The sequence below is a fragment of the Phragmites australis genome, chromosome 5 (genome assembly GCF_958298935.1).
Source record: "Phragmites australis chromosome 5, lpPhrAust1.1, whole genome shotgun sequence".
In the NCBI taxonomy this organism is placed as follows: Eukaryota; Viridiplantae; Streptophyta; class Magnoliopsida; order Poales; family Poaceae; genus Phragmites; species Phragmites australis.
This window is the reverse complement of record NC_084925.1, coordinates 2729088-2739909: the sequence shown is the minus strand read 5'-3', so window position 1 is coordinate 2739909 and position 10822 is coordinate 2729088. Positions and strand designations below refer to the sequence as shown.

At 44.3% G+C, this 10822-nt stretch overlaps 2 protein-coding genes across 2 annotated transcripts; both read left to right on the top strand.

The window, feature by feature from the left end:
• The first annotated feature begins 205 nt into the window (after positions 1–205).
• On the top strand, positions 206–3926 carry LOC133918396 (uncharacterized). The gene is made up of 2 exons (XM_062362261.1): positions 206–490; positions 3364–3926. Exons 1-2 carry the CDS (start codon positions 353–355, stop codon positions 3727–3729), a joined length of 504 nt encoding a protein of 167 aa, XP_062218245.1. The 5' UTR covers positions 206–352; the 3' UTR covers positions 3730–3926.
• Positions 3927–4897: 971 nt separating this feature from the next.
• On the top strand, positions 4898–6498 carry LOC133918395 (protein IRX15-LIKE-like). The gene is made up of 2 exons (XM_062362260.1): positions 4898–5977; positions 6085–6498. The coding sequence occupies exons 1-2, from the start codon at positions 5241–5243 to the stop codon at positions 6341–6343; spliced, it is 996 nt and encodes a 331-aa protein (XP_062218244.1). The 5' UTR covers positions 4898–5240; the 3' UTR covers positions 6344–6498.
• The last annotated feature ends 4324 nt before the right edge of the window (positions 6499–10822 follow it).

The window sequence follows — 10822 nt, the reverse complement described above, 5'->3', positions numbered from 1 at the left end:
GAATTTTCGATAACCGTCCGAGCTCGGTAACTGAGGACCGGTTGGTAAGTTAAATCTTGAGTGGTATAAGTGTGTTGTAATTTCTTAAAAAAAAAACTTTTAGCGGAACTGTGCTCCTCAAACATGTCCTAAAACGCCCTATCAAAGGAACACGGGCGGTGGTTTCCGCTCATGTGCGTCTATTTCTGGAACTTGAGTTGACTAGACGAGCATAAAAGCCGCCGCGCACACATGGAAGCATCTGGAGGCGTGGCACTGCAGCCGTTGCCTTCAGCGACCAGCGCCCCGCGGCGGCGGAGCACAGGAGAGAGCGCGGCGAGCGAGCGGGGAGCCGAGGTCGAGGCGCCCGCCGATGGACCCGCCTGACGTCGAGATGGAGGCCGCACAGCCTCCGCCGGCGGCGCCGGCAGCAGCGGAGGAGGGGTGGAGCATGCTGTCCCGTGCCCGCGCGCTGCTCGAGGAGGGCAAGCCGTCCCTCGCGCTGCAGGCGGTGAGACCTCTCTCTCTCTCCCTTTTCCGTTTCGTTTCCATTTCGCGTGATGCGTGTCGCGGCAGTCGCGCTCGTCTCCACCATCACCGGGTGATGGGATGGGGAATTCGCGGGGTTCGCGTCACGTATGTTACCCATCGGAGGTTGATCGATCGCTCGGTTAGACGATCGCTGTTGGTTTTCCCTGGTTCAATCTCGTTTAGGGTAGTCTTCTCCGTGGCGTCACCCTGCTTGAGGCTTCGCACGGAGAGAGCGAAGGGGGTTTAGGTGTGATCCGTTGTAGGTCATAGGGTTTGGGATTTGTTAGGTATGATTCGTTCTAGAGGATGCTACGGTTAGGTGCTTGGATGCCTTGCTACTTTTGCACGTATCCCTTCCGAATTCGGGTCTGCTGTCTACATGTTTCTTAGGCAAGCAAAAAGGAGTATTCATTCGTCCGGTTCTCCTCAAGAAGAGGAAGAAGGAAAAGCGTGGATTTATGCACACATCTGGAATACCGCTGTTCTCCCTTCATCTGGAGCTCTTGTAACTTTTGCTTATCGAAATGTGTGGTTCCAGAACCCGTACTCCAGTATGCTGATTGCTCGTGGTGTTGTACAGGCAGCACACTCCTCACCATTTCAAGGAATTCACAAATGAATCTTCAATAGCACAGTGAGTAAGCACTGAAGACATTGTAGACGGACATATGCAGTGTAATGAAAAGCTATGGTGTTTATTCTCGTCAGCTCATCTATCAGATTCCCTTGCTACACTGTTTATTTGAGTACACTAGCTGATTAGACCGCACAATTGCATGCCTAGCTCTGTTAGTATCATATGCATTGATAATTAGGGTCTATTTCCGATACAGCTTCCATTTCCACTGTGTCCTTTGCATTGGAGTTTGTTCCCCTAATTTGTTTCCAATCCAGAGAATGAATGGTCACGAAAATGTAGTGACTATCTTTAGTAATCCTATGATTCATATAGCTTTAAGTATAGGCAATGTGGCCTGGAGTTAAGCTAATTTTATTTAGTAGCATGACCTAAAAGCAAAATTTTGAAAGATGGTAACATTTAATCAAGCCTGAATGAAGCGGAAAGTTGCCTTACCTTTTCTCGCACCACCATAAAATTTGTCATTTATGAATGCCCCCATGAATTACTGTAGTAAATTCTATCCGTACACTATGCACAGTCCTAAAAATGAGTCTATTCCTTTGGGACTTTCGAGGATACAACACTCATCTAAGCTTAGGATGGGACATTGTCTCCTCCATATCTCACTGAATTGCGCCCCATGTTCGGCATGTCAGTGACACATGGAGTAGCACATCCTGAAACTTGAATAAAGGGAGTGGCATATCATCGAAATCCCCTTTCCTTTCCCCCCTATTAACATGGAAATTTATTTTTTTTCCTTTTTTAGATTACTGTGGGATTAAATATTCTTGTAATTCTTCAGTTACGGTGGGGACATCTGCAGACCCTACTTGTATATTGAAAAACTGTAAATATTGTTTGTGATGGAGAGTTCAAGATTGTGATGTTGTCTGACCATTGACAACACCCAAAGCCGGGGTGTGCAACTTCAGCTTAAGCAGCCAAGTCATATAGAGCTTTAAGAACGGGTCTTGTTTCCCTCGTTTATTGAACATCTCTAGTTCTGTAAATGTTATGCTTCTGTTGATAGAACTATTGAGATTTTATCAGGCCAGATTGATTTAAATAAAATGCTTAACATTCACTGAAGCATTATATAGACTCAACTACAGCTTTGATGCGCCTTAGCCTATTGCAGGATCTTATATTCGTTGCGAAACTGGAGGTGTCCTATCTCATATGGGCACGGTACATTTGATAACGTTTATTCTTTTAGTCCATGTCAGCCATTTTGGTCTGTCAAAAATGACCATCAAGACCTTTTATAGGTGGGTAAGAGAAACTAGATGATAGAGCGGAAACGAATTGAGCAAGAAGAAAGCCACAAGTTAGTGTCTACTACCTTGATAAAACTATTCGATTCCATGGTGCTAATTTTGGACAGGAGTACAAGACAATATAGTGCTAAGTAAATCTTACTGCATATGTATTAGCATGCTGTGTAGTGTTAGAATTCCTGTATCCTGTTTGCATGATCATCTATGACATCCTACCTGATGCATCAGATGGGCCCAAATGAAAATGCTTATAACCGTTGTGAGGATCTAACTTACGGGCTAGTGGAAAATGCTGTCCTTCTCAACTGCAACAGTACTTCATTAGCATTTCCTACCCTCGCCCTAGCTATGTAAGTGGAATTGACTTTTCATACTGACCACTAATAAACCTGAGTGAATTGCACCAACAGTTCTTCAATGTAAGATTATGCCGTTTCTTGTGGCCTGTGAGAACCCACGATTGTAGTGATGTATCCCCATGATAACATCATAGGATTGGTTCTTGGTAATAAATCAAATATTGGCAATGTGACAAGTTAGGCCCTATTTGTTTTTGCAGTGGATTGTCACAATCTAGATTCTACGGAGAAGCTCTTTTCCATTAGATTGTGGATTGTGGGATTTCGTAGTACAATTTAGCTTGTGGATTGTGAGAATCAGCTTTTAAATTGTGACTGTTTGTTTTTGCTTTTGCTTTTGGGGCTAGAATCCATAATCAGAATAAAAAACAAACAGGGCCTTAATCAAACGTTCTGTTTGTATTCTAATGCATAATTCCCATATTGATTTTTTTTTGAATACTTCTGTTCACTGCTTTTTGGAATACTGCTTCTTGTTTGTGATGATTATGATGGGTCCTGTGGTACTTAATGTCTGCCTTTCAAGTTTTTACCGTGTTCATGAAGGCTCATTTCTCTCTGTTATTGATTCTGAACTTCTAAATTTATGCAGGTTCTCCTGGCCATAAGATCTCAAGGTGGTGAACAAGCTCTCATCCAGACATTGAACCGTGCACGTGAACTCTACACTCAGAGAGTGCAAGCCACTCCTAGTGTTGATGAACTCGCCTCTTTGCTTGCACAGTGTGCTATAGCAGAGGCTCAGTCAACAAATGCTACCCCTCCACAAGGACCTGGGTCTGACCCTGTCATGATGTTGGATTCTGATGAGGCCTGCATTCTTGCTGAGAGTGGAAGGAAGCAGATCATCTTGGATGCATTTGCCGATGGAAGCAGCTTCATTTGCTTGAAATGTGGTGGGCTGTTTAGCACATCTCGCAAAGATGAGCACTTGACCTACTGGTGCGGGACTGCATGATCCTGGTGATATCTTGATGTGGTATATCTGTGGTCACCCCAGGCGATGATCATTATACCCGTGAGATTTTGTAAAAACATCTTTCCCTTCCGATTACCGCTTCTTTACTACAGGGATGCCAGAGATGCATCTTCTGTTTACCGTAGCAAATACATTGCTGATGCCAAACATTATCAAGTAAAAAACTTTCATCTCTATCCTTTGTATTGTGTTTGGGCTTCCAGGCAATAGAAGGTGTTGAGATGCTTGGCATGGTTGTCGAATTCTGATAGTTGAATGTGGCAAAATAAATTTCTTGCGGTTAACTTGGTCACCACAAAACTGGGTAGATAGTGTTTACCAGTGATATCCATGAGGAAATCTGCAAAGAAAACAGAGCAATGCGATCCCTACCTGCTACCATAAGAAGTTTGTGTACCTTTATGTTTTAGTTTCTCTATACCAACTAATCTTTGGATGACCAACCCATGCTCATATGAGATTTTTACTGCGGTGAGCACCTGTATGTTGCATCTTAGAATTACTTCCTGTAAATGTGAAATAGTTCAGAACTGCGCAAAGGGTATGCGGCGTGTGTTTCATGCTCGTTTTTGCCTGAGGCTTCACTCGAAGGCAACAGAAAGGAACATACTGACAGACACCTGACATCTGCAACTTTAGCTCCTGTCACGCCTGTGGCTTAAATTCTAAGTGTTTGCTGATAGCATCTTGCTATCAGTCAAAGGGATTTCAGTCTCCTTTTTCTTCAACATTTTTCTCACCAAACCCGATGTGTTGTATTGGCACTTTTTTTGTTCATGTCTGGTGATGTCCAGAAAGATGCTGATTGCCCTTCCAAAATCTGGAGTCATCTTCTGATGCTTTTCACGCAACTAATGGTGCCCTTCTATCATCAGGTAATGGCATATTGGCATTGTTTGTTCCACACCAAAAACCATGGGTCCTCACCTTTCCTAAGACAGTATCATGAGTTGGTAATTCAGATACATACCATCCACAGCAAGACCATTCTAATTGTATGGCAACTGAACAGTCTCTGGTTGAGCTCATTTTCATTTTTTAACTGAATGTCTGAGCTCAGTTGAATAATGTCATATGTGTGATGCTGTAAAAAGTATATATATATATATATATTTGGTGCAGTTCATCTTATGAGAAAGATTTGGTGTCCAAATCAAAGGAGTGCCATCAAAACCTACCCAAATTTGAGCAACTCTGAAGCAAACCTTCAGGTTGCAACTCTCAAGCAATTTTAACCTAGCTTTCTTTCCTGCCAAACATGCCAACTACTAATCCAACATAAGCTTAGTTTACTTTGCTTCATTAAGGTAGCTTATCCTGTCAGTCAGTCTGTCTGTCCCAACCCCCATCCCATCCCAACCTCCATTCCTTCCTTGCCAACTCTCTCTCACCTGAAAATGTCAGTGTGAGTGATCATTCCATCTGCACCACCCTCATCTACTAAACCTTATGAGCCTCAAGAGACAAACACGCAGAGCCAGAGGAAGGAGATGAAGGCAATGGCCGGGCCTAAGCTGCTCGTCGTCAACACGTCGTCGAACAAGGCTGTGAACGGCGTGGCGTTCACATATCCGGCGTCGCCCGTGCCGTTTCTTGGCTCGTCCCGGTGCCTGTGGCTGGTGGTTTTCCTGGCTTTGTTCACCTGCGTGTCCCTCCACACCGTGTTCTCCACGGCGCGCGTCTCGGCCAGGGCGGCGTACCAGGCAACGCTGTTCACAGTCAGTGCCGCCGCTTCGGGTGGTGGAGGGGGAGGAGGTGGCGGCGCTACGGAGGCTGTCCTGCCGCGGTACGTGTTCGACGCGCTGGTGCAGTACGCGGCCGCGGCGGGGAACACGACGGCGAGCATGCCGGAGGCGGACGTGCGCGCGATCGCGTCGGTGCTCCGGCGGCGCGCGCCGTGTAACCTGCTGGTGTTCGGGCTAGGCGCGGAGACGCCGCTGTGGCGCGCGCTGAACCACGGCGGGCGCACGGTGTTCCTAGACGAGAACCCGTACTACGTGGCGCACCTGGAGGGCGCGCACCCGGGGCTGGAGGCCTACGACGTCACCTACGCCACCGCCGTGCGCGAGCTGCCGGACCTCCTCGACGACGCGCGGGCCGCCCGCGCCGCCGAGTGCCGCCCCGTCCAGAACCTGCTCTTCTCCGAGTGCCGCCTCGCCATCAACGACCTCCCCAACCAGCTCTACGACGTCGCGTGGGACGTCATCCTCGTCGACGGCCCGCGCGGGTACGTGTCAATGCACGCGCTCATGCAGCCATGCATGTTGCGTCCATGGTTTCTTGGACCGATCAATGAAGCAAGCCAAGCTTGATAATGATTATCGTGATGTGAAGGTACACGGAGGGGTCGCCGGGGAGGATGGCGGCGATCTATTCGGCGGCGGTGATGGCGCGGACCAGGGGCGCGGAGACGGAGGTGCTGGTGCACGACTACGAGCGGGAGGTGGAGAGCGCGTGCGGGAGGGAGTTCCTGTGCGAGGAGAACCGGGTGACAGTGACCAGCACGCCGTCGCTCGGTCACTTCCTCGTGCGCGGCGGCGCCGCCGCCAACCAGGACGCGTTCTGCCGGCCGCCCGCCGAGAACGCCAACTAGTAATAAGCTAGTCATTTTTCCCGTTTAGTTTCTTACTCCTTTTTGTGATGATGGTAAAAAAAGTTGTTAATGCATGTGACGATCTGTAAAATTGAATTCAGGATCATCTTCCTCGTCCGAAAAAAAGGTAAATATACAGCTTTGCTATATCTCACGTCGGCAAATCAAGGGATGATCTCACCTGAATTTTTATTTATTGGATCTGCGCTAAGGATGATTAGCCTTTTACAAAATTCAATCAATTCAGCCTCTCTCTTCTCACCTAATTTTTTTATACTACTCATACATATAAATTTTATATCAACTACAGTTAGCTTATATTAAAATTACAACTATTTTACATAAAAATTATAGTCATGTTTTTATGTAATTTTTAAGTAATAATAGTGTAACGAAAAAATTTGGGTGAGAACCATCTCACTCTCACCTAAATTTTTGTTACTGCTATCATCTGATGCAAGTTTAAGCCATAGATCTTAGATCTAATGGATAAAAATATGAGTGAGATTTTCTTTTAAATCACTCGGGTGAGGTATAGACAGGCCTATTTAACTTGAGAGAAGAAAAACAAAGGCACAATAGCGAATTTTGTCCTAGAACTTTGCTCATAGACTCAAATTAGTCACTGAACTATCGAATCGGCCAGTTTAGTCCCTGAAGTATCTGTTTTCGGCAGAAAACATTCTTCCTCCTTTGTGGCGTGACACACTAGCCGGCTGACTCAGCCGTGGGATCTAGGGCTTTATGAAATGTCTATTATACCTTTGCTTCATTAGAACTCACTGTATCTAGTCCGACCACACACAACGAAACTCGCCCCTTCTAATGTAGATATGAAAACATGTGAACTGAGTATAAATTATATTGTCTATGTGAACATGTGTGCTTATAAACTGATTTTGAATTAGTAAAGCAAACAAGCACATGTTTCAGCTCATAGCTGATGGTTTCAACAATAGTACTGTTCAGTTGTGTTTGTAAACTAATTCTGAATTAAGTAGAGCAAACAAGCATATGTTTCAGTTGAACATTACCATTGCTGAAACTATAAGCGAGGAACTGAAACATGTGCTGATTTGCTTTACTAAATTCAAGATCAGTTTACAAACACACATGTTCACATAGACAATATAATTTGCACTAAGTTTGCATGTTTTCATATCTACATCAAAAGGAGTGAGTTTCGGTATGTGCAATCAGACCAGATACGGTGGGTTTAAATAAATCAAGGGTATAATGGATATCTCACAAAGCCCTAGACCCCCACAGCTGAGTCAGCCAGCCAACATGTCGCGCCACGTAGAAGGAAGGATGTTTTCTACCAGAAATAGATATTTCAAGGAGTAAATTGGCTGATTTTATAGTTTAAACACTAATTTAAGCATCTGAGCAAAGTTCAGGGATGAAATTGGCTATTGTGCCAAAAATAAACGGGGACATCGTGCGTGGAGTGAAAGAAATGGGAATGAAATGCACTCGGCCAATTAAATTCAAGGTAGCAACCAATGTAAGAACTTTGAGCAAGAGCTAATCACCGGTCGAGCGTCCGTAGATCAGTGATTCCACGTGTTCTTTTGGAACAAAAATTTGGTCACAAAAGGTAAAGCTATAGTGCCCCACCGAATGCACTGGCATCAGAGAAAATATAAAATATTAATTATTAGTAATTCAATTTTAACTCATATGGACTACCTAAACCTATGCACTATTTAGACCTAGATATATTAAAATATACATTTAGGTCTTTAAGCTCTAGCTTTGGTCCTACGCTCACATACACGTAGTCACATGGGTGGAATGTACCATCTCATCTGCACAAACACTCTTTGGGATTCATGCAATGATTTCCCCTATTGAAGGATGGAATGATCCAATAAAAAGATCAATTAAACTCGAATTGAAATTATTTCAATCGAACTCTAGAACAAGTAAAGAATCTTATCCTAAATGAATAGTAAAGCAACTATAACAACCCAAATTAATAGGATACTAAGCAAGAAAAATGCATGCTACAACAAAAATAGAATTACGGAATATAAGCTTACAAGAAAGTAAATGCTCAAAGTAAATTTGAAAAGGTAAAGAGATGGTCAAGAAAACACCAATTCCCCCCCCCCCCCCCCCAATATATCAAGTAGTTGGCACTCCTCCATAATTCTCGTTAGAGCATCCACTAAAGATATCGCTCCCCATTGAGTCACCAAGACTCCCCTTAAGTCACTAAGACTCAAGTGCTCACTAGTAATAGCTACTTCTCCATCTCTGAATTGGCAGGCTTCAAACCAAGCACAAAGCTTCTTTTTAGGACTCGCACAAGAACCCCAAGAGCTCACCAAGATATCACCAATCACTAAGACCGACTAGGTGTTACCAACCACCAAGAATAACAAGCTAATAGCTTCACTTAATCCAAATCAAGTCTAGACTACAACTAGATGCATACTTGCTACTCTTCTTGCACTAATGATGTCCTTAATTTTCAATTAAGAACTTTGCAAATCACTCTAATGCACTCCTTATCTCTTGATCACTCACTAAGTGTTTTAGCTCTTCTGGCTCACAAGGTTACCTAGCTGAGACAAAATAAAGGGGTATTTATAAGCTAGAGATCCAAAACTAGCTGTTGCTTGACCACTCATATTTTTTGTGAATGCCAAATTGCACATGCTCTAAACACCGGACCGTCCGATATGAATCGTCCACCAAAAACTACCCACTGAATTCTCCGGTGAAGCCTCCGATACATACTCCAGACCATCCGACGTGTATAAATCCATCTTCCATTGAACTGAAAGGAAATCCTCTGGACTTTGCTCCGGCGATGCCTCCCATATATGCCCCGGAGCATCCAGCGTGTATAAGTCATTTTTCCATTCAACAGAAAACATTCTAGATTTTACTTCGGCGAAGCATCCCATATATGCGTCAGACCATCCAGCGTGTATAACTTGAAATCCCTCTACTGAAAAATACTCCGACACAACCAACTTATCCTCGTTAGATCATCCAGCGTGTACAAGAATTAAAGCGCTTCTGAACAAATACTCCGGTGTGTACAAGCTCCTTAGCGTCGGACCACCCGACGTGTAGAGGTTTTTAAGAACTTGTCTGATTCAAACTTTTTTAAGTTATATCTTATTTTCAACTCATCTATGAGCTTCTCTAAGCTACCTAGTGCTAGAAATTCATAAGTGTGCATCAAACCAAATCTAGATTTAACTAGATCAAGCTACTACTCTTAGCCCCTCTTTATAGTATGATCAAAGAACAAAAGAGAACTGTATTACTCTAAGTGTCCTTCATCTCCTTATAGCACTTAGAACTAGAAGGACTTTAATCTTGATGTTCACATCATTTGATCGATCATCCAATTAATTAAGTGACCAAGATCACCCAACAACATTATGAACTAATCTTTTAATTACCCTTCAAAGCAAACTTGTTAGCCATAATAATATGATTGACATTAATCACCGAAATACTTACCACTTGCCTAGGAGCTTAGATGCTACACCTGTCAAACAAATTATCACGCATGCCTTTTCTATTAAAAATTTAAGGTCGCAGATCTCGTAGTACATCAACGGGGAAATTTGCTACAGGACATCACTTATTGTTGGAATTGGCCATGGGACACCATTCCTTTCTTGTTTTGCTGGCAGACTATGTTCTTGGGTGGAAACTGTCCACTAGACACCGGATCCCTTATAATACTCATTTCCTCAGGTAGATTTTTAGTAATGACAATGGTGCCCCTGAGGTAGCTAGTGCAACCAGACCAACTCAAACCACAGTAGCGCCCACATAACTCAGCAAACCCATCACTAGTCCCCTCCCCCCATCGTCACCGCTCTATCCCTCTACCTAGGCCAGACGCGGCAAGAGGTGTCAGTCGACGGTGATGTCCGCATTCTACCACTCGGCCTCAAGCGCGTCATCCCGGTCGAGGAATACGCATGGGGGAGATCTTCCTCTTGTCCCTGCCCGTATTGCAAGAAGACCGTGGTGGCGCGCATGGCAATTCACGACCCGAACACAGGGAAGAAGTTCTACAAGTGCGTTAGACTCGAACATGTAAGTGCTTAATTGGGATTTGTAGGGCTGAGGGTTTCTGGTGAATGGGGATTTGTAGATTTAGGGTTTTTGGTGATTGGGGATTTGACTAAGCAGGGTTCAATTTTGGTTGGTTTGAGCAATGAACTTCGATTGTGATGCTTCTACCACCACTGCAGACGGAGGAAGCGTGCAATTTTTACATGTTTCAAGACGAGTATGAGGAGTGGTTGATGAGGAAGGGGCTGTTGTTTGGGATGTGAGCAGCCCTAAAGGTGAGATGGAGATTGCCTTGCACAAGGTGAAGAACACAGTGGATGAAATGAAGAACAACATGATCGAGATGAAGGTCGCCATCGCAGCAATGCCTAGAACATTTAGGGAATGAATGCAGCCATGACTGGGATGCACACGGAGATGAATGCT